The 23,853-nt window shown below is 46.3% G+C and overlaps 1 protein-coding gene across 3 annotated transcripts in view; it reads right to left on the reverse strand.

Annotated features, from left to right (window-relative positions):
* Nucleotides 1-875: 875 nt before the first annotated feature.
* The window catches only part of MAPKAP1 (MAPK associated protein 1), a 106,336-nt gene continuing 83,358 nt past the window's right edge, over nt 876-23,853 (reverse strand). For all 3 annotated transcript variants that reach the window (XM_040605710.1, XM_040605708.1, XM_040605709.1), the window contains 4 exons: nt 19,879-20,019; nt 14,705-14,842; nt 3,598-3,695; nt 876-1,485 (listed from right to left, as the gene is read on the reverse strand). In XM_040605710.1, coding sequence (XP_040461644.1) covers nt 1,360-1,485; nt 3,598-3,695; nt 14,705-14,842; nt 19,879-20,019 — 503 coding nt within the window. In that variant the 3' untranslated portion in view covers nt 876-1,359. The remainder of the gene's footprint in view (nt 1,486-3,597; nt 3,696-14,704; nt 14,843-19,878; nt 20,020-23,853) is intronic.

Here is a 23,853-nt window from a genome sequence, read left to right on the forward strand (position 1 = left end):
GGCTTCGGGAGGGCTAAACCTTTAAAACCCGAGAACTTCAACCCAACAGGTAAGTGACACACAGACCTCTCTGCCTTCGTGTTTGTTCCTAAACTATGTGTTAAGGCTCAGAGTTTTCTCTATACAAAAGCCAGGCACGTGCTGCAGGCCAGGCTGTGGCAGCGAGGCTGGGGGCCGGAGGGAGCCCGCTCTGCCCGTGGGACCTGCAGCGCTGCACCCGCCCTGCGGCCCCGGCTGTAGTCAAATGCCACTCGGAACCGGCGGCAGTTCCTTGATACAAAATCCACAGCAGTGGTGCTGAGAGCTCCAGCTTCAGCGACTGGGAGAGATTTATGAAAGACACCTCTGGTGAACTGAACCAAAAATGCAGCTCTGGTTCCCAGTAATCCCATTCATGTGTCCCCTGATGTACCAAGGAGGGACAAGGCCAAAATAGTTACAAATCTCAGTACAAAGTAGGTCTTAATTTTTATTTTAAAAGACTAATATTAAGAAAAAGTGAAGGCATTTCTCAGTCCTCAGGTGCAAGCTGTCTCTGAGAGGAAGAGCAGACCCCACGGGCGGCCGCGGGCCGGAGGATGCTCACCTTTCAGCCCCGAGATGCTGCCTGGGTTTTCAAAACACCGGGCTGACTACAGCAAGTAACTTCCAATAAAATGAATGCAAAGCTGAAAAGCACAGTTAAATAAAAATATTTTTGAACAAAACAAACCACAACAGACTTGACTGTCTCAGTGTTTCTTCACAAATCAGCTCCCCTGCAATGGCTGCTGTTCCCTGGCTCACGGTTGCCTCCTGCACTTCAGCAACAGAAGTGAAACCATCTGGGACTACAGCCTCCCCCCAAAAGAACTGTGCATCATATGGACCTTGAAAAAGATTACATCTGTTTATTAATAGTAAAAATGGATACATTTGTCCTACATTTTGTTTTTAGAAATTTGATCATGTCACAAGCAATACCTGTGTGTACGTGGGTGTATTACAGATGTATATAATTTATTTTAACCAGGCTGTGAAATAATATGTAATCACATCTCTTCTTGTGATTGTACATAATACAGTAATTAAATGATGCCAGTCTACGTCATTCTCTTATTTCTAATCAAAGGAACCTGAAGCGTAACAGTCTTCTTTCCGGCTGATATGGCTCTTTATTTTTGTCACAGGGGAGACTTCCCATCACCGACGAGGGCTAATCTTCCAACCGTTGAGAGATGGGATAATTCAGATTTCTTCCCCGGCTGCTCCTGCCTGTTGGCAGCAGGAGCACCACAGTCCTGGCTCCCACCTGTCTCGGGCGGTGGGGAGCGTCTCCTCCTCCGAATTCGGCAGACAGGCTCTCCTCGAGGCTAGGCGTTACTGCTGTCCCGATTTCTTCTCCTTCTGGAAGCTAAAGCTTGTTCTCCTGCTCAGTTTTCTTTGTTTCTGAGCAAAATAATCTGCTCTGGCTGTGCTTGCTCGCGACTCTAGAATATAGTTAACCTGCAAGACACGAAACTGTTTAATCGCATTGGTGCTCCAGTGGCACAGCCCAGGGAGGGCAGAGACACTCGCTCCCCCCAACCCAATGGGGTGCCAGCGAAACTGGTCCCGGCAGAGGCAGTCCAGAGCCCCCGGAGAGCCCTGCTCTGCATGGGGCCACGTTCTGGCTCATCCTCCTGGTGGCTGCCGGCTGCCAGCATCCCTCTCCCCTCATCCCACCCTTGTCACCCAAACCTCTGGGTGAACACAGCAAGTTGTGAGGACCCACGGTGCTGGTATAACATAGCAACGGGCTTCAATAAAAGACTTTAGCAGCTTCAACAAAAATAATTCTTTCATTACAATGTTTGCATACTCAGCCGATCTCACGGTTTCCCTGTGTTTTGGCACATTTTACTTGATGAAAGCATTTTTAAATGATATTTAACAAGCCTGCTATTCCCTAAATCTATTATCTCCAGTGCTTTGTGATAATCACATAGATAATTTTAATGGAAGGTTAATGCAAGAATCAAAAAGATAAAAATGCCCTTTGGTCTGCCATTAGCTGGTTAATATGCTGTGGCTTAAAACTTGCACAATTTTATGCACTGTAGAGTGTCTCACTTTCATTGCATATTACAGCTTAAGGCATAAAAATATAGGGAATTTTCATGGTCAATAAAGCCTTGGTCCTTCTCACTTGATCATGTAAAAAGCCTAATTTGAAAAGTCTGAGTTCTCCGCGTCTCCTAATGCTGATGGAATTGAAAACAAACTGGTAACTTATGCATGAAACCAGAAAGTGTTCCATACAAACAATCTGCAACTTAAGAAAAAAAAGTACTTTTCAATAATATTTCTCTCTTGAATATTCATATTATTCATAGCAAACCTTTACTTTTTAGCCTTCTTTTACGACCAGTCTCAGATGTGTCCGGTGCTGTGGACTGCAATAGCTTAGTTAAGATAAAGTAGGAACAAAAGAATTGGCCTAAGAGTTCACAAAGTAAGTTGAAACCCCCCAAAATAAATTCACCTACTTTGTTATTAATAAAAATTATCATTTGTCAGTTACTTAGCAATCCTCTAAACTCTACACAGAAAATAAAAGCAAACATAACAGATGGCTTGCCAAAATTACTGCTTTTAAAATTCTGAATTGCGAGGAAATATTAGCTTGTGGAAAATTAAGTTTAATCTTCCAAGAGTGTTAGAAAAATTTGTTTCAGAAGGCAAGCCAAGATGCGGATGGGCGGAACCACAAGAAAAGCAAACAGTTTGATAAGGGATCTCGGTGAGAAAAAGAACCTTTTGCTTTGTACCAACAGCTGCGTTTGGAAAGGATGCGTGAAAGGCGGGAGAAGCGCCGTCCTGGCAGCGATGCTGCCCCTGCTCGGGCTGGGCAGGAGCCGGGAACACGGCGTCAGCCCATGGCCTTGGACCCTGCGCCAGTGCGCGGCTTCACTGCCACCCTCCTGGCACCTGAACAACCTGAACTACGGCTCGCAGAGCCACGCCACACCGGTGCCGGCACCTTTGCTCTGCTGCCCACCTGCCAAGCTCCATGCCAGCCCCTCGCCGAGCGGGCACGGCCGCTCCCTCGGCCCCTGGCCATCCTGGCTTGCTGCTCACACAACCGGGTGCCCTGACCAGGCGGCCTGGACCGGGCCCCGTGCCGGCAGCCACACAGCAACGCCGGCAGCACCGTGGTGCTTTGCCGGGTGTGGGTCCTGGGGCAGGGCCCCAACCCTGCATGGCACCTGTGCCCTCGCAGCCCCGCACCTCCACCGTGCTCGGGGCTTGCAGACCCTCACCTGTCTGGAGGTGGAAACTATCTGGACACAATTAAATTTAGTAGTTTCCTTTAAAATTGCTCTGCAAACTGGTGCCTCCATTAACTAGAAACCAGTGTAAAAGGAAACGTGATACAGAGATAGGCAGTCTGCTGGATGGCTGGCTGAAAAATGAATAAAATAACAGGCCCCAAGCAACTAGCCGGGTAAGTTAAATGCACCTTAGCATCCTCAGACACTGCACCTTCATGTATTTCCAGAGCCTCTTGAACACTTTCATGTCTAACAAGTGGTAAAACACCCAGGATTTTGGGTCACGTTAAAATTTAATACTCACCTTCAGTACAATTTCATTGACAGTAGCAGCATCTGATTCAAAGTAAAGGTGTTTATAGTCATGATTGCTTAGATATGTAAGTTTAAATATTGCATGACCTGTAAGGAGAAGACAAAAAACTGTTCAGAATATTTCTGTAAAGTTTCAGCAGAGCCTGTGTGCCTGACAGAAGAAAAACACAGATGGTGATCTTAGCATACCATCAGCACAACAGAAGGAAGTAATGAAACGCTGACAGGCTTCTCATGTCATTTCAATTTAAGGCAAGTGGTGGCTTACAGGAGCAGCTGAACTCTATTCAATAAAGTTCGTTTTTCCATCACATCCCCACTGCAGGAAATGCAAAAATCTATCAAATGGCTAGTTAGCTCCCGTTCAGCCCAAGACTATATTTCAGTTAAACTACCACATTAGGACTGCTTTATGTAACTATTCACTGTGTAATCATCACATGCAGAAGATAAGTGTTATATTTAAAATAAAAGGCCAATTAACCCCAGAATCATCGCTGCAACAACCGCTCCCCAAAACTTCACCCAAACCTACCCCGTTGCTCACGGCAAAGTAAAATACGCACGGATGTGGCACTGAAGCTATGGAACAGATTCTGAAACCCAGGAATCTCACTTCCTACAAGCAGGACAATCAAAATTGAAGTACAACTGTAATTTCTATCTATGTAGTGCTTTGCTGGCAGGCTTCACTGCTGCTCAGTCCCAAATGGAGGTTTTAAGTGCTTCCATGGACAGGAGGTGCTGACAGCCCTGCCAGCCTCCGTGGCTGCCTCCAGAGAATGGCACGGGAGCCCCTGACCTTCAAAAGCACTGCAGGAGGGACGGGAGGGACAGCTTTAACCTAAGGAGCTGTACGTACATGTAGGAAAGCAAAATACCCTTCACTTGTATGGATGTTCATGGCTTCAGAATTAAAATTAAGCATATCCTATATGATATACTTTTCCATCAGTTTTCTCATCATTTACTCAGTTCAAAGGTCAAAGTTAGTAATTCATAAAGTAGCAGCCACATTACTGCAAATTCAGGTCTTTCCTGGAGGAAAGCTAATTTGAAATCTTATTTACATTATCTAGTTCTCCAGATTTCCAAAAAGTGACTGATATATGCTCAGATCGGTGGCCAGAAAATTTGAGATGCCAGTATTTTACTGTGGCATCTTAATTAAACACCATTATGATGCACTAATCTGGAATATAAATTCTATATTGAAAAACTGGCTAACAATAATAAAAAAAACCCCTTTAAATCATTTGACAAACGATGCCTCAGTGGTACTAAAAATGCGGGAATTCCTAGCTGCAAGCTCATCAGTATGTTAATACATGCATGCCTGGCTCTGCTTGGGGCTGAATCCAGCATCTTCACAATTCCAGAAGTGCCCGTGCACCATTCCTGGGGACAGAACACAACACCGCGCCCCAGCAGCTACCACGGTTCCTCTTGGGCATTTAATATTACACCCAGTTAGAGAAACTAATTACTAAAAATAAATTAAGTGGCACAGAACACAGTCTGGAGGATTCTAACGAGGTTGGTTGTTTTAGGTCTTGGAAGTCCATCGGGTGGTTCTTGATGTGGATCCTTCACCACTTCACTCACTTCAGCAGGTTTAGACCTTCCATCCCACACCTGTTCCCCCGCCCTCCCCACACCGAGCTTGCCATGCCGGCAGCTCTGGAGCCTGCAGCCCCAGCAGCGGCTCAGCCGGTGGGGAAGGCTGGGGGGCTCTTACAGTGCCAGAAGCCAAGCCCCTCACTCCCGACGGAATGGCCTCGCACCTCATGGCTCCTCTCTGCCCACTCGGTTCTCTGCCCGCTGCCCATGCGCCCTTCCCTGGGCAGCGGGACGGGCACACTACCCCGGCCGCAGTGCCAGGATCCAAAGCAGACATTGACCCGCTATGTGAGGGCAACGGTGCAGACACAAAACCTCTTCAGGTGTTCATCGCTTGCACAGCGGAGCCGACGCTGGGTGTGCGACGGCACAGCCTCCGCAGGGTGCAGTGAGTGGAGAGACCTGGCATGCTGCTGGCGTGCTCCTCTCCAGCTCTGCTGCCCTGCCACACATCACTTGGCAGAGGCAGGACACAGAATCGCAGAACAAAATATTAATGTGAAAATTAAGCGAGATCACAGCTTCCATCATCCCTGATGAAGAAACCTTCCTTATCACCCCCATTTTTCTTTTAAACCCGTGATTTACTACTCCTTTCCGGCAAAAGTATTTATACAGCTGACAGAAGCAGAACGCAGAACTTTATTTCGAGCCCTTACTTTGGGATTGTAAGGAGTCAGCTCTTTCAATGACAATTAGAGCAACAGATGCCGCTAACGACACTGAGGTGCCATGCAGCAGCAGGCAGAGCTCGCCCTGCTGCCCCCAGGGAGCCCAGCACCGCGCTGGTGCCACGTCAGCACCGCACAGCCCCGTGGCACAGCATGCTGGGCAGCCCCATGGCACAGAACACCGGGCAGCCCCGTGGCACAGCCCAGCCACTGCGGCACAGCCCAGGGCAGCCCCGTGCTCTGGGTCCCACTGATGCGGAGGCTGTGCCGGTCCCTGCCTTTCTGGCGAGGCGCAGGCTGAGCCGCAGAGCCACGCTCCTGCATGGGCTCACGGGAGCCGCAGAGGACGCGATGCTGCTGCAAAATCCAATGCCGAGCCCAAAGCACCGGCGCATGCCCGGTTGTGCACAACCTGCCGTGCAGGCCACGGAACCCAGCCCTCCGCCCTGACAGGTGATTTAGTGGAAAGAAGCCAAGATGACTTTTCTTTAGAAAGCCCCATTACAGCATTATGTTTATGTGCTCCGAGCCCACATTATACTATTTACAGCATGAAATATTAGTTCATTGAAATCGTAACTGGCACTTTGCTCTGCTACTATTCTAGCCAGATGGAATTTATGAATTGTGAGATTGATTTCCATTTCCAAGAGTGCTTAAATATGTGATGTACCTCTTTCCAATAGAGCAGTACCCTTGACAATTCAGAAATCAATAGGAACTTCAATGGTTTTATATTTCTATATAAGAATATCTGGTAACAAACAGCAGCAGCTCAGGTGGCTTCTACCACACGTGACAGCAGAATTAAAAGAAATGCAGATATTGCACCAATGGCTACATTACCCTGACTTCTACACAAACAACGGTTTGGTGTCCTTTAGCTTGCGGGTCTGAAACACAAGTGTTCAACTCCAGCAAATGTCAGTGCTGTCTGTCACCGCCCCGCTCTGAGAGCACGCAGCAGTGTATTTAATGTCAGCCACTGCAGCGGGTGGCAAGGGTGAACAGAACAGGGGAAACTTCAGTATTTTGCAAGCAGAATTAATCAGCTGTGCAACGGAAAATACATGTTACTCCCAACTATGTTTATCTGTTAAAACATTTATGGAAGGCAAATGAAATGACAGAAACCCATCCATTATCACAGGCTTTCGTCACGACGTAGGTACACCCCACGAGGCTAGCTCGGCAAACGTGTTGGTTTCGCACCGATGCCCTGTGCCAGCCTTGCTCCTGCCGTGCCTCCCAGCCCGTGCCGGGGCTCACCTTGCTGCAACAGCACGAAAGCGACATCCTACTGCAGGTGCCCTTTGGCCTCAGCTCTGAATGCTGATAAATCTTTTCCAACCCTGAAACACTAATAGGTTCCTGTGTGGTTACACCTGGAGAAAAGCCTACAGCAGACTAAGGCGGAAGGGCAAGATGCTAATTCACTGCAAATTCACTGAGGGTGGCTCATTTACTCATTCCACACGATGTCTTAAATTCAATTGTTTGGCATATCTCCTAATTTTCAACATTACTATACTGCCAAAAGATGAGGGAAGAGGCTCGTTTTGGCACAGCGCTAACCCCTGTGAGTCCAGCAGCACAGCCAGGTGCAGACCTGCTGCTCCCATCCCTCCTCTCCCTCTCGCAGCCTGGGTGGATCTGTGCCCCTTCAGCCCCTGCCCTGCGCCCTGCACCCCTGTCCTGCGCCCCTGCAGCCCCTGCAATCTGTGCCCTGCAGCCCCTGCCCTGCAGCCCCTGCCCAGTGCCTCACCCCCAGCTCCTCAGTGCTGCTGCCTTTACGCAGCAGGTGAGAAACACTGCTGAACTGCAGCTTCCAGAATCACTAACTAAAATGTGCTTATGCGGTCATTGGTACATCTTCTGCTAATTTCTGCAAGTTACAGTCTTGGGAAAATACAAACTTTGCCGTTCACCACACTTCACATGGTACAGGTGGAAAAAATTTCCCTTTTTAATCTAAGTAATGAACTCTTTGTATCAGAGTCTAGAAATAGACTTTTTGCTCGGAAAACATTGGAAGGATGTGAATTTGCACAAGAAAAGCCAATTTTTTTTCAGAATCTGCCAAGACTAGAAATAGTTTTTCTTCTTCCTCTCCTATCCCCCCACTCAGACTGTACCAAAACCCTCCTTTACTAATGCCACTCTTTAAAACAGTACGCGCTGAATTAAATCACCAATTAGATGGAGTATGAGAAGAATATTCATGAATTGGACAAAACAGAAAACAAACACTGGGAAATGCAAATTTATGTTAATTTTTCAATATACCTTGATGATTGCTTTGTCATTACAGGGCCATAAGGCAGAAGTCAACAATTAAGAGTTATTAGTGGAATAAATAGCTAGAGAAAGACCTCTCTGAAGAACAAAACGCTTATGGGCATCATTTGACATCATCAGAGATTTTCACCACTTCAGAAATTGTGACTACATCCAGGATCAAACCCTAAAATCTCTTCTCACAGACTCACCAAGAATTACAAAGAATTAGAAATGTACTAGTAAAAAGGGAAGGAATGATGAAAATATAATACACACCAGCAATGTTTCCATAGAAAGGCAACTTTAGTTAAAACACGGCATGAAATGGGGTCACCCCTGCTCACCAGCCACTGCTATATTTAACCTAAGCGCGTTGGGGAGGGACTCTGTGGTTCAAAATCCTCAGAAATGATGCTGTGACCCTGGAGCAGGGCCTGAGGGGCCCTGCAAAACCACAAGGGTTGCATTCCCATTAAAACACCCATCCTGACAACCTCTAATAACAAGTAAACTCAGAAGTTTTCTTCTAGGGGGATGCCTAGATGCTGCGCCGCAGCCGGGTTGGCAGAGGTACAGTACTGAGTCGTCAGGGACACACACTGAACACAAATGTTGTCCTGAGTGTAAAAGCAGGGCTAAGCCCATTTCATGCACATGAAACTCCTCTGGGAGGTAAAGATTTTAGAGGCGATGTCTTCTTCAGAGGTGGTGATAGCAGTCAAAGTTATGGATGAAATCCTGGTGCCAGTGCTACCAGCGGCACCACCGACGAGCTCGGACTGCACGCCACGCACCTGTGACGGATCTCCCTCCAGCCGAGGCACTGCTTAAGTGGGAACAAATTACATGAATGTTAAGACAAAAAATAACAGTAGTCCTGCTGGCTTGCCCCATTCTCTCAGGGAGCAGCATATTTCATGATCACTTTTCCTACATCTCAGGTCTTTATATTCTACTGTAGGCTTATTATAAAACATCACTGTTAGTGGATGTCTTGTTTCCAGATGTCCTGAAAGCAGAGTTGCAATTAAAGTGCTGCACACATCCACTTTTATGTCAAATTGTGGTAACTATTCCCACATCTGGATTTTTTTTTTCCCCCAAAGCCTTTTGTTTCTTCTTCGAATTATTATCAAAGGCAGAAAACTAATAAAGATTTTTGCAAGAATGGTGAAAATTGAGGTTGAACTCGGGGTTGCCCAAAACCTCTTCACCAGCAACCTTGTTTGGGAAAAAAGATGATAAATAAATCAAAATGCACTAAGCAGTGTTTCCACATGGCAATCGCCTCCTTCATTGCGTCTGCACCTCATCAATCACGCCATTGTCTGCTTGAAAGGCGAGCCTTGTAAATGTCATATCCACTCAAGCCCAAGGAGAAGCGAATCAAAATGCAGCAAGGAGTTTTAATTGGATAGTGTAATTAAACTAAAAAACCCCAGCAGAATAGCTTTGACAGGATAGATGAAGACCCCTTTTAATAGGGCTACAAAACATATTTGTTAAAAGGATGAGGCAATGCACGCTCCTGATTGTGCTCCAGAGTACTTTTATGAAAAGGCTGCTCGGTGGGGACGGATTTAATAACCCGCTGCCACGTCTGTGGGGCAGCCGGCAGGAGGGTCTCCAGCAGCCAAGCGGCCACTGAACCTGGCCACGCAGGTGGCTTGGCACGGCTCCCCGCGCTGCCAGACCCCTTCCCCAGCCGGGCGCATCCCCCCACGGCTGCCCACGCTGCTCGGCTGCCGGCGAGGTGGCCGACACCACCGGCCATTTTCCGGGGCTTGGGCTGCCCCCCCAGCCCAGGCACAGCCCCCAGCCTGCTGCAGAGGATGGAGAACGCAGCAAACCCAGGCACCATCTGCGCCTTCACTGCCTCCCTCTGAGGCATTTCACCGCTCGGCAAACAGCATGTCCACACGCATTTGGACTCATTTCTTTCTGGTACACCACTCTGAGATTTCTTTCACTCCAAGCCTGAAGTTTGGGAACATTTTCTCTGCTGAACCTATTTTTCACCTTTCTATCAGAATCGGTGATAAGTCTCCTACCAAGTGCGGACTTCCTTCCATTATTTCACACCCTGCGTTATTCACAGCGGGAGCAGGAAAATTAGGAACCACCACACAATATTTTGTGCACCATTTGCAGAGCACATGGATAATTGTTGCCTCTCTGCTCTGGCTCCACTGCAGGGCTCTGAGCAAACGTGCAACGTCTCTATTTAAGCTCCCCGAGCAGCAGGAATCCATGCCTTCCCAATGCTTTCTGTATGTTTTTAGTCTTCTTGCAACCCAATAATGAATTCATTAAATTAGTATTACCCAACGTGCATAATCTGGAGGAACTGGATACTGAATTAAAACATCACATACCTTTAGCTTTAAATGAAAACTACATAAAAGCATTTCAGGCATCACTTTGGCTATCACTTACAGCCAGTATGAATACTGCTAGAAAAGCTATTTTCGTGCAGATGCGGAATTCAATGGGAAAGACTGACTCGTGTAGCAACATCAATCAAACCGTCGGCTCCGCTGGCAGCTCTCGACAGTAAGGCAGGTTCAAAGGTCACAGGATAAAGAAAAAGCCAAGCTCTGGTTCAGCTCTAATATCTCCTCGCTAGAAGTCTCGCAAAGGTACCTACCCCCCTTCTGTACTAGGCGGCTTTCATTAATCTTCTTGCCATCTTTTTTAACTAGTCATGCAGAACCGCTCGATAGCGAGACATATAATGGGGAGGCCCTGTGCCTATTACCAGGTTAACACTCTGTTAAGCCCCAGTGCAACAATGGAATAAGAATTTAAAGGAAATCTTAAGCTGCAGGGTGCAAAGCAGGCAATTAAATTACAAACCGAAGTTACTGATGTACTCTGTGACCTACTGAACACCTTTGTTTAGGCTACCTTAATATTAAGGATATTCTGACCTAGTGACCAAGAGGTATCTGCTTTCTTAAAACAAAACAACAAAAGCAGAAAAAGGCTCATAGAGAACGTTTCTTCAGCCTTTCATGCAAATTACCAAATAAACCTGACTTCTGAAGCTATCGTGTAATACAGATGAATGGATCCCCCATATTTCGACAAGTGCGAGTCTGCCCAGCTGATTAGCCTCGGTGCCACTAAAGGGCTGCCCCGAGGGCTGCCCACCCCTCCACGCCTCAGTGCGGCGCAGTCCTCCCACTGTGCAGATGCCGTGGCAGCCTGGGCGCCCCAGCCGTCGGAAGGGACGGCCAACAGCGCATCCGTCACAGCCGCGCTTGGTCCACAGTGCACTTTGTAAAAAGGCGGCAGTTGGTGACACTGAAGTTTCTCCTTTGTCCAAGTAATGTAAGAGACATTAACAGAATCAGATTTCCTTTAAATTACACTATTGCAAAGGGATATAATTGTATTAAACGTATTATGTTGCTTCCTTAAGACTTTATATTATGTACACTTAATTGAGATACAAAGCTCTTTTCAGCTATAAAAATGACAACTACTTTATTAAGGCTTAAATCTTATTTCTCAATGATAGGATGCTTCCTTTTGAGATTCAGAACATTCAGAATCTCTCGTGATAATCAGACCGAACCTGATTTGAACAAGCCGTTCATACACAGTGTTTTCAGGTTCTAATGGCATCTGATCAAGCCAGCAGGGCCATTACCTCTTCCCTCTGTCTAAATTCAGGGAGTCTGATTTAATTTACAAATAAAAATTCAAATGCTGACCCAGGCCTACTGCAAGGGCAAGCAAGAATCACCAGCCATCCCTGCCTACAGTCCCCATGCTAATGGCAGATCAGACACCAGAGCTTTCTATTTTCATTTTCTGTTTTCACCGAGCACGGCTCTAAGTTCTTGCGAACTCACAGCACAGGAAAGCTTCAGCCCTCCAGCCCCACCCAGAACGACTCGAGTCTATCCATAAATATTCACAACACATCATCTCTGAAGCTGTTGAGTCCTTTAGCACTCACACAAGTGCCACTAAAGCTTCGCTGCATGAACCTGTCTTTTCAGAGAAAACTAAGGGAAAATAAACACAAGGCTCTCCACTACATTGATACACAATTTCTGGTTTTATATTTCTGTGGAAAAGTACCAGCCAAAGCTCTGAAACCTCTTTAATCAGCAGAAAGGATGAGCTAACTGAATATTAAACTGTGTTAATTACCATGTTCAGAGGAACAATTGTTGCAGAAACCTGCTGCTATACCCATCACAGTGACCAGACTCCACTCCCGACATCCCTTGCCCTTACTTTTTAGTAAGGGCTGTTTGGAGGCTCCCGCAAACCCTTCACCTCTCCTCAGAAGTACAAGAAGTCAGTCGAGCAAAGTGGCACCCAGCTTTATCATAACCCCGACGGCCAAGGCCCAGGGAAGGCAGGCAGCTCAATAAGATACACTGTGCCTTCACCCAGTGTAACTGCACGAGCACCGTTACATGTGCAGAACACTTCTGAAAGATGAGATGGAGCACGTTTGTGTTACAAGAGATAAAAACATGAAAACAAAATATATTGCGGAACTCAAAGACCTTATCTTTACCCAGCCTCTCTTTCTTTGCAATAATTCATTCAAGAAGATCTGGGAATAATTTTTGATGTAAACTCTGCTACAAACATATATCACTATGCTGATAAAAATCACAGACAAAACTTGTGAAATACAGTGAGTTTCATTCCTTTATGCTACTAGAATAACTTTTTTTTCCATTTAAAATTCAAGAGATACTGATCTGCTGTTAAAAGTTCCCCAAAATGTATCATTCTGAGATGTCACACTAAAAGTCTCTTCTACTGGCCTATAATAATGACTTTTGGAACATCTTTAGTGAATTGGGAAGAGGTCAGCAGACTTCAAGAGGAAATATTTTCTCCTTTTGGAACTATGCTGACCACTTATTTAATAGGAAAAGTTTATAACAGCCATGCAGAAATGAGTAAATAAACCCCCTGAGTATCATAAAGGTTGCCTTTGTCATAACCTGTCAGTGTCCTCTCCCAAGTGACCGTGATTCTTCCTTCCACAGCCTCCACATGAAGGTACTGCCCTTCTGCTGCTGGGACTCCCTCTGGGGGCTGACATTGTCCCGTATTTCTCCTGGGGTCGGCACAATTTGGGTACAAACATAATTTCCTACAGCGGCAGGTGCTGCCCCTGGGGCTGAAGAGCCCCATCCCTGGCAGGACGCAGCTCGGGAGCTGTTCTGGGACAGCTCGAAGGTCTTGGACTGTCACACTGACGGGAATGTGAGCTGGACACCTCGGGTTTCAGGGCTGGCTTTTCAGATACATTTTGTGGGCACAGTTTTATCACCACAAGTGTTCGCATTTGAAACAAAACATGGCTACAAACGCCACCGTGTTAATGTATTTACAAGCACAAAACTGCACCTTGAACTATAAAGACAAGCGCTGCACATGTCCGACTGCCTGGTCATTAGGGAAGTCCCTCCTTGGGATCATGCCTTCCCAAGGACCATGAAATCTTGCTGGAGGGACAGAAAAGGAAGACAAGGAGTGAACTGAGAACATGGAATTAGGAAGGGGTAATGAAGGGGAGAAGGATATAGTTCAATAATTGCTGATAAAATCTGTGGCAGCCATAAATTTACTCTTCCAAGAGAATTCAACAGATCATTACCTCTGTAAATATGTATCACATAATTCTCCCTCTCTGTCACCTTGCAGATAAGTACTTAATACTTAGCATCCCTACCCCGCAAAAGCACAAGTGTAATAAAATCCATCTGAGCTTTTGGACCGCAGTTACTGTTTGATAGTAGATAGTTACATTTTGGCACTACTGGGAGACATTGCCCGACTCCCGCAGGGCCTATCTTCTGCTTTTTTGACCAAATTTTACAGACAGAGGCTCTCATTACTCCACTGATACAACAACAAAAGCACTTGGCTTCTGAAGTCGTGCTGTAAACACAGCGCAAACTGGCCTCTTGCCGATGACCGGCTGAGCCGGGGTGCCCAGCCAGACCCCCTGTGAGCCTGCCCATCGCTGCTGGCCAGGCACCCCCACCGCCCCCCTGACACCCCGCTCTCCGAGCCCCGCTTCAGCCACGGCTGAAGCAAATTGAGACTGCACTGATACTTACTGCATGGCCGAGATCCTCAACTGCATCTGAGAAATTGTTTAAAACCAGCCTGGATATTAAGTAGCTCAAAAAAATTCTGATTACATTGAAACACCTATTTGATGACCGAGCTATGGGGCCAGGGACCAGCTGGGCAAAGGCAGCGTTTCCTTGGTATGACACTGGCAGCAGCTACTGATAGTGGGCAAGAAACACTCTTAATGATGCCATTAGCTGTAAGCAGCATTAAAGGGGACACTCATAAAATGTGTATCTGTTTATGTCGTGTTCTCTAGAATAGAATCGAGTCAGATTAAAAACATCCTATAATGAATAAAATACACCTATAGAAAGAAAAGGACATGGTAGCAATAATTCTTTGGACATGTAGCACATACAGGGAGGGAGAGAAGAGAGAACATAAATAAAAAGGACTACTCACTTGGGCTTTTTTCTTCCACAAGGTCACAGGCACAGAGGAGTTCAGAATCGATTGAAATGGGTTTCTGCTTAATCCAAAACTTAGTGCTGGCCTTCTGATTAGTAACAGGGTCTATCTCTACCTTGTCTCCAGAAATACCTGAGATGAGAAAGAATAGAGCGCCACAATAGTGATCTGTTTAAGCGATTTCATATCAGCCGTTTGACACACTTTATAAATCTTAAATGGGATGAAAGTATATTGCCCTTTTGGGCTTTTTGAAAGCACAGGAGCTTTTGAAACCAAAAGCAAATGGTTATCAAGCCACATTGATAATCTGCATTTTATTCTCCTGCATAAGCATGCCAGCAAGAAAGAAGTACCACAGAAAATATTCTTCTCAACACATACAGAGTGTTTCTGGAAGCGGTAGCTACAGAAGTGGAACGATTTATAAAATATACCGCTAATTTTTCCATCACCAGTACTATACGTAACAGACACTATCATGCACCATCCCTGTTCTGTCTCCTATACAGCACATACACTATAACCTCCACATGAGAGGACAACACCCATTCGCAGCATCACAGAAACGCTCTTTGTGTTACTCAGATACTCATAAACAAAGACATCCAGTCCCAGAGATCCTGTGCGTTTTTACACTGCTGGCATTTTAAAGCCAGCTCTAATTAGGCTGCTTTGAAAGCAAGCTGAGGATTTGTGTAGCTCCTGGCATGGGCACCGGGCCCTGCTTCCCAGCACGGGCTTCCCCAGACGGCTGGCGCCTCGGTCCTGCCGCACGGGCCGAGCCGGGCATGGCGCAGAGGAGATGCCCCGCGCCCCCGCATCCCCCTGCAGCCGCGCAAGGCAGCCCTTTGGTGGGACGCTGCCGGGGCTGCCTGCGTGCTGCAGCCACCACGGGACACCCGCTGGCATTTCCAGCCATCCACGTTTATCTTCCCGGGACACTCGCTGTCGTTGGCAGCAGTCTGCATCGCAGCACTGCGAAGCAAAAGCTGCGCTATGTCGCACCGATGAGCAGATGCTCATTGTTAGTTGCTGTTGGCACGACCGAAGGAACTTCCCGGTGTGCTTTTCATGTCATGTGAAGCCTTAAAAAATAATTACATTTCTTCACTCATGAGTTACAGGTGAAGCTCATGAGAAAGCAACAAAAGGAAGCAATACTGGAAAAAAGTATTTAAACATCATTTAACTCTTGCACCTCTGGACAACCAGCAGAGAGAACCTTTTGCCTCTTGAGGGTTTTGGCCATGATGCTTTCAAACACACAGTGCTCGGCTCATCTGAGTCACAATAAAACCTAAAGGAGCTGATGATAAAACTTTTAAGAGGTGTGACAAAATACAAGAAGATGCCACATATGTAATGGCTCTCCCAAGCCCTCCAAAACCAACTCAGCATTTCTTACAGTGTGGGCACAGCTGCAGGAGTGGCCAGCCACGTTCGTTCGCATTTTGTGCCGCTCTAAGATGAAGGGATGGAGAGCAAGGGGCAGACACTGTGGCGTGCTCTGTGCTGCAGCCCCTCCGCCAGCACCACCTCACCCTCCTTTTAACCCCTGCTGTTACACCAGGTTATGGCAACGGCACCAGCCCCCTCCCCCTTCTATGAATCCAGGAATGCGCTTTGTCATTAAACATACGTCACATCAGAGAGATCACATTTCAATTAAGCACTGTATCAAGAGTCCAATTAACACAAGGACTGCTAGACCTAGGTAATTGGAGCAGGCTGATACTGTATCTGGAGCCCATTTTGTTTTGTAATTTAATTTTGGACAGATTGTATTAAATTGGTGTTGTTGCTTCACTGTAATGGTTAATCATTCAAAATGGCATTTTCCATGGTTTAAGGAAAATATGGGAAGTTGCTGTTACCAGTTCTTGTTTTCTCACTGAAAAAAAGTCAGGGCAAGTTCTAAAAATAAAGGTGCAAATTCTTTGTGTGTGAGGGTTGTTCCCCATCACTTCCTCTAGGAGCGTCACCCCTGAAAATACCCTTAAAGAATTTTCACTGCATGGTCCTGCAACTTCAGAATTCACAGTCAGTCAATACTGTTAATGCACCTTGTTAATTTGATAGGATTTGTCAGGTAACTCCACTGGAAAATTATATAAAACTGTTCCAGATGAACAGATGATAGTGACATGAATTAAAGTGATAGAACAATAGTGGAATATAAACCAGAAATGACACCCAAAGTGGCTGTTGATTTATTGCCATCCTGAGTTTGGTTCTGGGCTTCCATGTATATTAGTGCTACAAATCTGGGTCCATTTAGCAGAGAGATGCTCATACATACATCACCAGCTCCTGCTCCAAGCCAAGGTCACTCCCCATTGCATCAATCTTTTCAGCAGAGGCTACTTCACCAAGCATGGATTTTGTAACCATCTCGGATGTAACAGACTTCCTCCTCTTTCATCTTTTTTTTATCATGTAAAATACACTTTAACTTCTATTATTTTTATCTGCAAATTGTTGCTGTATACTTCATCCATTATTTCTGTATCTCGACATCACTGGCTTAAGCTCACACACATCCAAAGAGCACATTGACAAAGAATGTTGTCTTTTTTGTGTTATTGTTCTCACCATCTGTATGTGTTGAAACCTAAAATCAAAACAGTATTATGTATGTGGCTTCTGCAGTCTCTGTATCGCAGCACAAATTAGTCATACTCAAAAACCAAGTAAAAATGCTTCTTGTACTATTTTTTTAATTCATTCATGTCATCAATGTATTAGTCCAGTAACACTGCTCTGTTCTTCCTTCCTTTGTTGGGGTCTGCAACTGCCCCCCTCTTTCTGAAATCCTTGCCAGCAGTAATTTTCCAAGACAATATGCTTATTCTAGTTTTGCTAATGCCACACAAAGCAAATGCATCTTATTCCTTCACGACATGACACAACCTTCGTAAAGACGTTGAGAGTACTACTGTATGTGCATTACGCTGCAATGTAAGTGAAACCATAAACCCCCCAGACCTTAAACTGCTACGGCTAAAGCTTTCCACCGTAATAAAACCATCAGTCAAAAGGTGGTCACTCCTCCCATGGCTGTTTATGTATTGCTTTTTACTGTAGAAGAACTATGAACAACGTACAGAAGATCAAGCTTACGCCAATATTTTCACTAAACCTTGCCTCAAATTCAATGATCAGGCCTCGAAACAGCTAAAGCATTGCAAGAAGCACCAGTACACAGACAGTAACTCACAGACAGTAACTCACACTATTGCTGCCTGCTCTGTGCAACTGGAATAAACCCCAGCACAGAACCTATTCAAACTGGATGACGTGTGTACGTCTTGCGACGTCGGAGCGAGCTGCAGGGAGTGGAGATGAGCTGCGCTGAGTGTTTTCCCCACCACTTCTGGGTCCTGTCGCATGCAAACATCCTTCCGCGTGGAGCCTGGGAAACTGGCACTTGCCCCCAAAACCACACCGCTATTTCCAGTGCAAGCTGCCCTGACAGCCAATATGCTCCTGCACGGCTGCCGACACCATCGATACCATCAATAAGGAGCACAGGAACGATGGGGGATCCTTGGCATCCTCCAGAAAAACTGTCGCTTTGCTATGGCCGCTATATAAAACTGATAGCATAAAAATGCTACGGAGCAAAGTCTTTGCAACTGGCCATCGCTAAACTGACACGGAATAGCTCCCAAACCACAGTTACTGATGAGCGATGAAAAAAAATTAGACATCATTTTTTACATTTCAGACTGTATGGAGCAGTCTGTCATTGGCAGAGGATGAACACATTAACACCCAGCAGCCCTAATCCAAACAGCACTTCAGTGCTTATTTTATCAGCACTGCTCTTTTAATACCTTAAAAAATTGAGGAAAAACCCCAAGCAACATACCCTTATTTTGACTTTACCTAAAGATTTTGATGCTGTACATTTGCCCAAACTTTGAATATCCCACTGGGGTTTTCTCTGATTTTTTAAAAAATAATTAGATTATAAAAATCACACTGTCAGTGTACTGCCATCAAAACTACACAAGTTCACAGATTGTTATAAAAGGGAAATTTTATGGTCCTTACACTACTGGACAGGGTCAGCTCCTTCACTGCTACACAAGTTAAGCCATTTGTTTCATTTAACAGCTATTCTCCCTTAACCATTTATCTTTAGTGATCTGTCATGACCTTTTCAAGCTCTCATTTCTGACACTTCCCAGATACAGTGAGTCAAACTTCACTGGAAGCAAACTATCACACCCAGATAGTTTGCTCAAAAGCAGAAAACATGTCCTGCTTCAGCACCAGCATATAAATCCTTCCTTAACAAGACAGTTCAAAATAAACTCAGAAAGCCTCTTCTGTACAAATTTGAGAGAAACAGACTCTTGCATGTGTTTGAGGATGGAAGAATCGAGAGACTACAGTGACAATAATAATACAGGAACTCGTACAGTTTAAATTTAACAATTCCACTGATTTCTACAGAATAAACATATTCCGTAAACATCACGGCACTTAATATTTTACTGCTGAATCATTTCTTTATGGAAGGTATTTCCAGGAATGTCACAGGTCACCTACCAATGCATCATTAATCAAATTTTCACAATTTAAACACAAAGATAAAAAGCCATTCAATCATTTTAAAACAGTAATGGGGCTTTTATAATTCAAGATTCTGTCATCCCTTGGCCTTCGGGTTTTCAAAAGCATTCAGAAAGCTAATAAGGACAATATAAAACCTTTAGAGAATGCTAGTTTTATTTTGTTCCACCTCAAATTTCCACTTGGTCGTTAAAATCCTTCAGTCTCAGAAAAGGAAAAGCGTAATCATTCCTAATTTTGCATATCCTCATTTAAAAATAACAAAACAGTTGGCAAGACGCTTTCCATTAGGAAGTCTAGATTGAAAACCAGAGATGAGGTCATTAAATAATGGCCTTCTTTCAGAAGAAACATGTGCTAGCTGATTGTGGATAATAAAAATACCAAAGTATTTTCAACTGAAAGCAATTTTTTTTAACTGCTGAAATGCTAGCAACGCTTTCAAGTGATGTGCTCCACAATAAAATGGACCAACATGATAATGACTGCTTTAAAACAGTCTGAGAAGGACAGTCAGCTATTAGAGATGGCCAAAGGTTTGAACTGTTCCATTTTCCTAAGCGTTATAGTACAGATTGATTTACCTAACTGAACATCAGTGGTGAATCGAAGCCTATGGATCATGCTGACTTTGAAGGACTTGTAATGGTGGCTACTGAGCATGTCCTGAACTGTAGCTATATCGATCTGAGGGTCCTCCTCCGAGACCTCTTCTCCTCTTGAACCTGCAAAACAAGCCAACAATAATGAACGAGAGGTTTAAAATATGGCACAGGATTCAGCTGGCACGTGAGCACGGCTGCGAGGCTGCAGCTGCGGGCGGCCTTTTAAGAAAGAACAAAACGCTCAAGTTCACGTCTCTGGGAGGAGGAAATCCTCACCCTCAGGCAAAACCCCCCATTCACGGAGGACGTCCCGACGCACACTTGCGTCCCACACGAAGAGCCGTGCAGCGTCCCCACAGCAGGTTCTCAGGTGGCACGAGACACCCGGGACTGCCAGTATCACCCGGGGCTGAGCCAGTGGGACCCTCGCCAGGACACCCGCAGACCGCCACCCCGGGCAGAAGGGGGGGCCTGCCCCCAGCCTCGGCAGCATTTTCAGGTGCTGCCCCCAATGGATGCCCCAGCACGGCTCTCCCCTGTTTCAGCACCCCCCAGGTGGGATGTGACGCTGGCACCTTGCTGCAGCGCTGCCAGCCCCTCGGGCGCTCTGATCTCAGCACTGCAGCGACGAAGCTACGCTTTATTTACTGATTAGTATTCTCATTACTACTGCAGGTACTGGCTTTATAAAAGGTAACATCTCATTAAGCCAAAATGCCAATTACTGAAAAAATGTAACACGCTTTAAAGATTTTTTTACATTTTATGACGTTGGATTAACACCAATTTAAACATTACTATAATGCGATATATAATTTTGCGCAGAGTAATTTCTATGCCAGCTGCTAATAAACCATCTCAGCCCTGAACGATCATTCAGATGCTGTTAGATAAAGTGGTATAAATATGTTTGAAAACTGATTTAGCTTCTTACAGAAGATACTGAAGAATGACACGTTTTCTTTAATATCCCAGCTAATGTAGTCCTAAAAGCTGAATCAACTGCCAGTTCAGAGTACTACATTTGCGGCAGGAGATTAATGAAAACTTTATATTTTGCTGAAATTTTAATAATGGGAAGATGAGATGATGGAATTTTAGTACAGGTCTTAAAGATCCAGCAAAGCAGGCTAAGACCTTGTCAGATTTTTTGTTAATAATTTTGTTTGAGACTTGCACAGCTGGAGCAGCCTCAACACGTAACGCTTCCCACACTGACCCTTCCCACCCCGTGCAGGGACCCCAGCTCACAGGGAAGCTGCAGTGGGTCTCCACGTTTGGGCCCAGAGGACAAGGGGACGGTTTGCCAGGAGATGCCACAGCTGCCAGGGGAGGAAAACCCTGCACTTGTCTCAGACCCACCCGCTGACGCAGAAGCAAGCTGCCTTTTACCAGGGGGGTCGGAGCGGCAGAAGCATGTGCGTTTGCTTCGGCAAGAGAAGCTGTGGGGGTGCTGGCCATATGCAGGACAAATGCGGGTGAGAGACAAGAAAGACCCCACCTGAGCATGCAGCACTTTTCCTGCTGGCTGAAAGCATTCCCCTTCCTCTCTGCTAATCCAGTGACCAACATCACTGCCTGCAGTAAGTATCTTTCACGTCTGCGTCAAAGTAAGGTGAGCATTTGCTGTTAAACAAGTCAAAATCCATGCTGAGAGCATGCAGTAGGAGATTCCCATTTCCTAGACGTTATTCAGGTAAGCCCGCGGCACAGCACCACCGCTCCTCGTCCCACAGCCTGCTGACACGCGACCGGGGACCTGTCCTCAGGGAAGGGGGACAGCAAAGGGTTAAGCTACAAATTGGGCTGTGCCATTCAACTTGAAAGAATTCCAAAAATCAAATGAAACAGTCTACATGTGAATTTATGCAGAGCCATCTTAACATTGCAACCACTCTATGCTCCAGAATGACAAGATAAATTGTAATGGCTCCTTCGGAGACATTACAATGTATTTTGTCAAAGACCCCTGTGTTAATGTCTCTATACTATGGATTATCATAATGTATCATGTCAAATCCTCATGCTGCAGTACTTCAAAGATACACTGAGATATGTCAAACTTTTTGGTGCACTTAAAAGCATCTTGAGACATTGTGGCATGGTGGTGCCTGAAAACAAAGCAGGAGGATGGCAATGGCACTGCTGCCCTGTCGTCGAGAGCGAACTGGGACTCTCTTCCACTGACAGATCCCAGTGAAATGCCCATTGAGCCCTGGCAGCAGCTCCCAGGCATGCGGCCAGCCCTGTCCCCGCAGCGTGCAGGGACACCGGCACACTGTGCCGGGATATGAGCCGCAGCAGAGCGGAACTGTGCGGTTACGCCTGGGCACCCCCCTGCCCCTGCCCGCAGGGGAGTCGGGGGTCAGTGCTGGCGGGGGGTGGCAGAGGAACCCCGAGCCCCGCACACCCCCGAGGCTGAGCCTGCTGCCTCCTCGCGGTGGGTGCCTGGACTCCCGCCTCGGTGCAATGGGCAGTGCTCTGCGCAGCGGCATCGTACGTACAGCGTTGCATGTGAAGAAGGGCTAGCGCCAACAAACTGAACCGGCAGCAGCAAGAAATTCCGAAATAACACAAAGAACAGCAACATATTAACCTCGTACCCGCAACTCCTGTGTTCTTAAAAGACTGCACAAGATCCAGACTCACAGGATGCTCTACAGGTTCTGCTGCCTTTGTGTGCCCAGCCTCCCCAGCCGGCCTCCAGCCGCCCCAGCCTCACCACCCACACTGATTACTGGCAAAGGGGGAACGCTAAATATCCACTTCACCGGCTAGTACCAAGCTGAGTCTTCTCAGATTTCACACCGCCAAAAAAAAGTATTGGAAAGAAAAATTAGCAGCCTGCCAGATCACATCCAGGGGAAAAAACTGTCACTGCAACCAAAATCGTGAGCACCGTGTCAGCATCTAAACTGCAGGAGCATCACCCGCCACAGCGGAGCAGCCAAACAGCAGGACTTTGCTCTGGATGCCTTTCAGATCCTCCGCGTATCTGTAACCTCTGCCGACTTTGTTTTATGAAGCTTTGTGAATGGATTCAGGTTTACAGAATTTCTACAGTTGCTGCTCTTGGGAGAGCAGCCAGGAACTCCACCATCAAAACCGATCATCTGTCTAAAGATGGCAAGACATGCAGACCCCTGAGGGTGCATTGGATAATAGCAGTAATATCAGTAACAACAGAGAGAAATGCCCTGCAGGGAAAAACCTGACTGCAGAACTTGGCATATTGCTCTTACCCCGCAGCTCTGTGAGGATGTCTGCGAGACTGCCAGCGTTCGGCAGCGAGGGAAGAGCCATCTCCACCAGCTGATTGGGGGAAAAATCATAAAAATGTTTTCCACACGCAAGCAGCTGTGAATAAACCTGTCAAATATTTACAGGCCTGTCAGGGTATTTGTAATGGAGATCACAGTGTGGCTTTTGAATGTAAAAGCTTCTGCTCGGGAAGACAATCAAGTAAAGTAGATGCTCCAGGTCTATTATTTAGCCCAAGAGCCGACCCAGCAATATGGATCCGCTGGCATAGAGATCACTTGGTCCTGGGGGGGACAGAATCCTCCTCCAGGAACAAACTCCTTCACACAACGACATGGAGACTCAGTTTGCAATGACCTCTGCATTTTTACCTTATAGTCTACCTAATTAAGACTCACGTTGTGAAAGAAAAGGTGAAAAAAGTTGGAGTCAGGTGTGGGATGAACAAGGCACAAGACAAGAACCTGCACGAAGTGCAAAACGCAGCTACAGGGGAGGCGCGCCCAGGGCAGGGGTTTAACTGTTGGAGAAGCTGGGCAGGAAAATCCGTGAGTGGAGCAGGAAAAGAATGGCCGAGGGGAAGCCTGTGCTTCCCCCCACGCCAGGGACTGAAAAATGTGTGGCACAGCTGCGCAGGACTCTTGCTTGCCCTGCACCGTGGCATGGCCACGGCTCTGCAAGCCTTGCCCCCAC

The sequence above is a fragment of the Falco naumanni genome, chromosome 9 (assembly GCF_017639655.2).
Source record: "Falco naumanni isolate bFalNau1 chromosome 9, bFalNau1.pat, whole genome shotgun sequence".
Classification (NCBI taxonomy): domain Eukaryota; kingdom Metazoa; phylum Chordata; class Aves; order Falconiformes; family Falconidae; genus Falco; species Falco naumanni.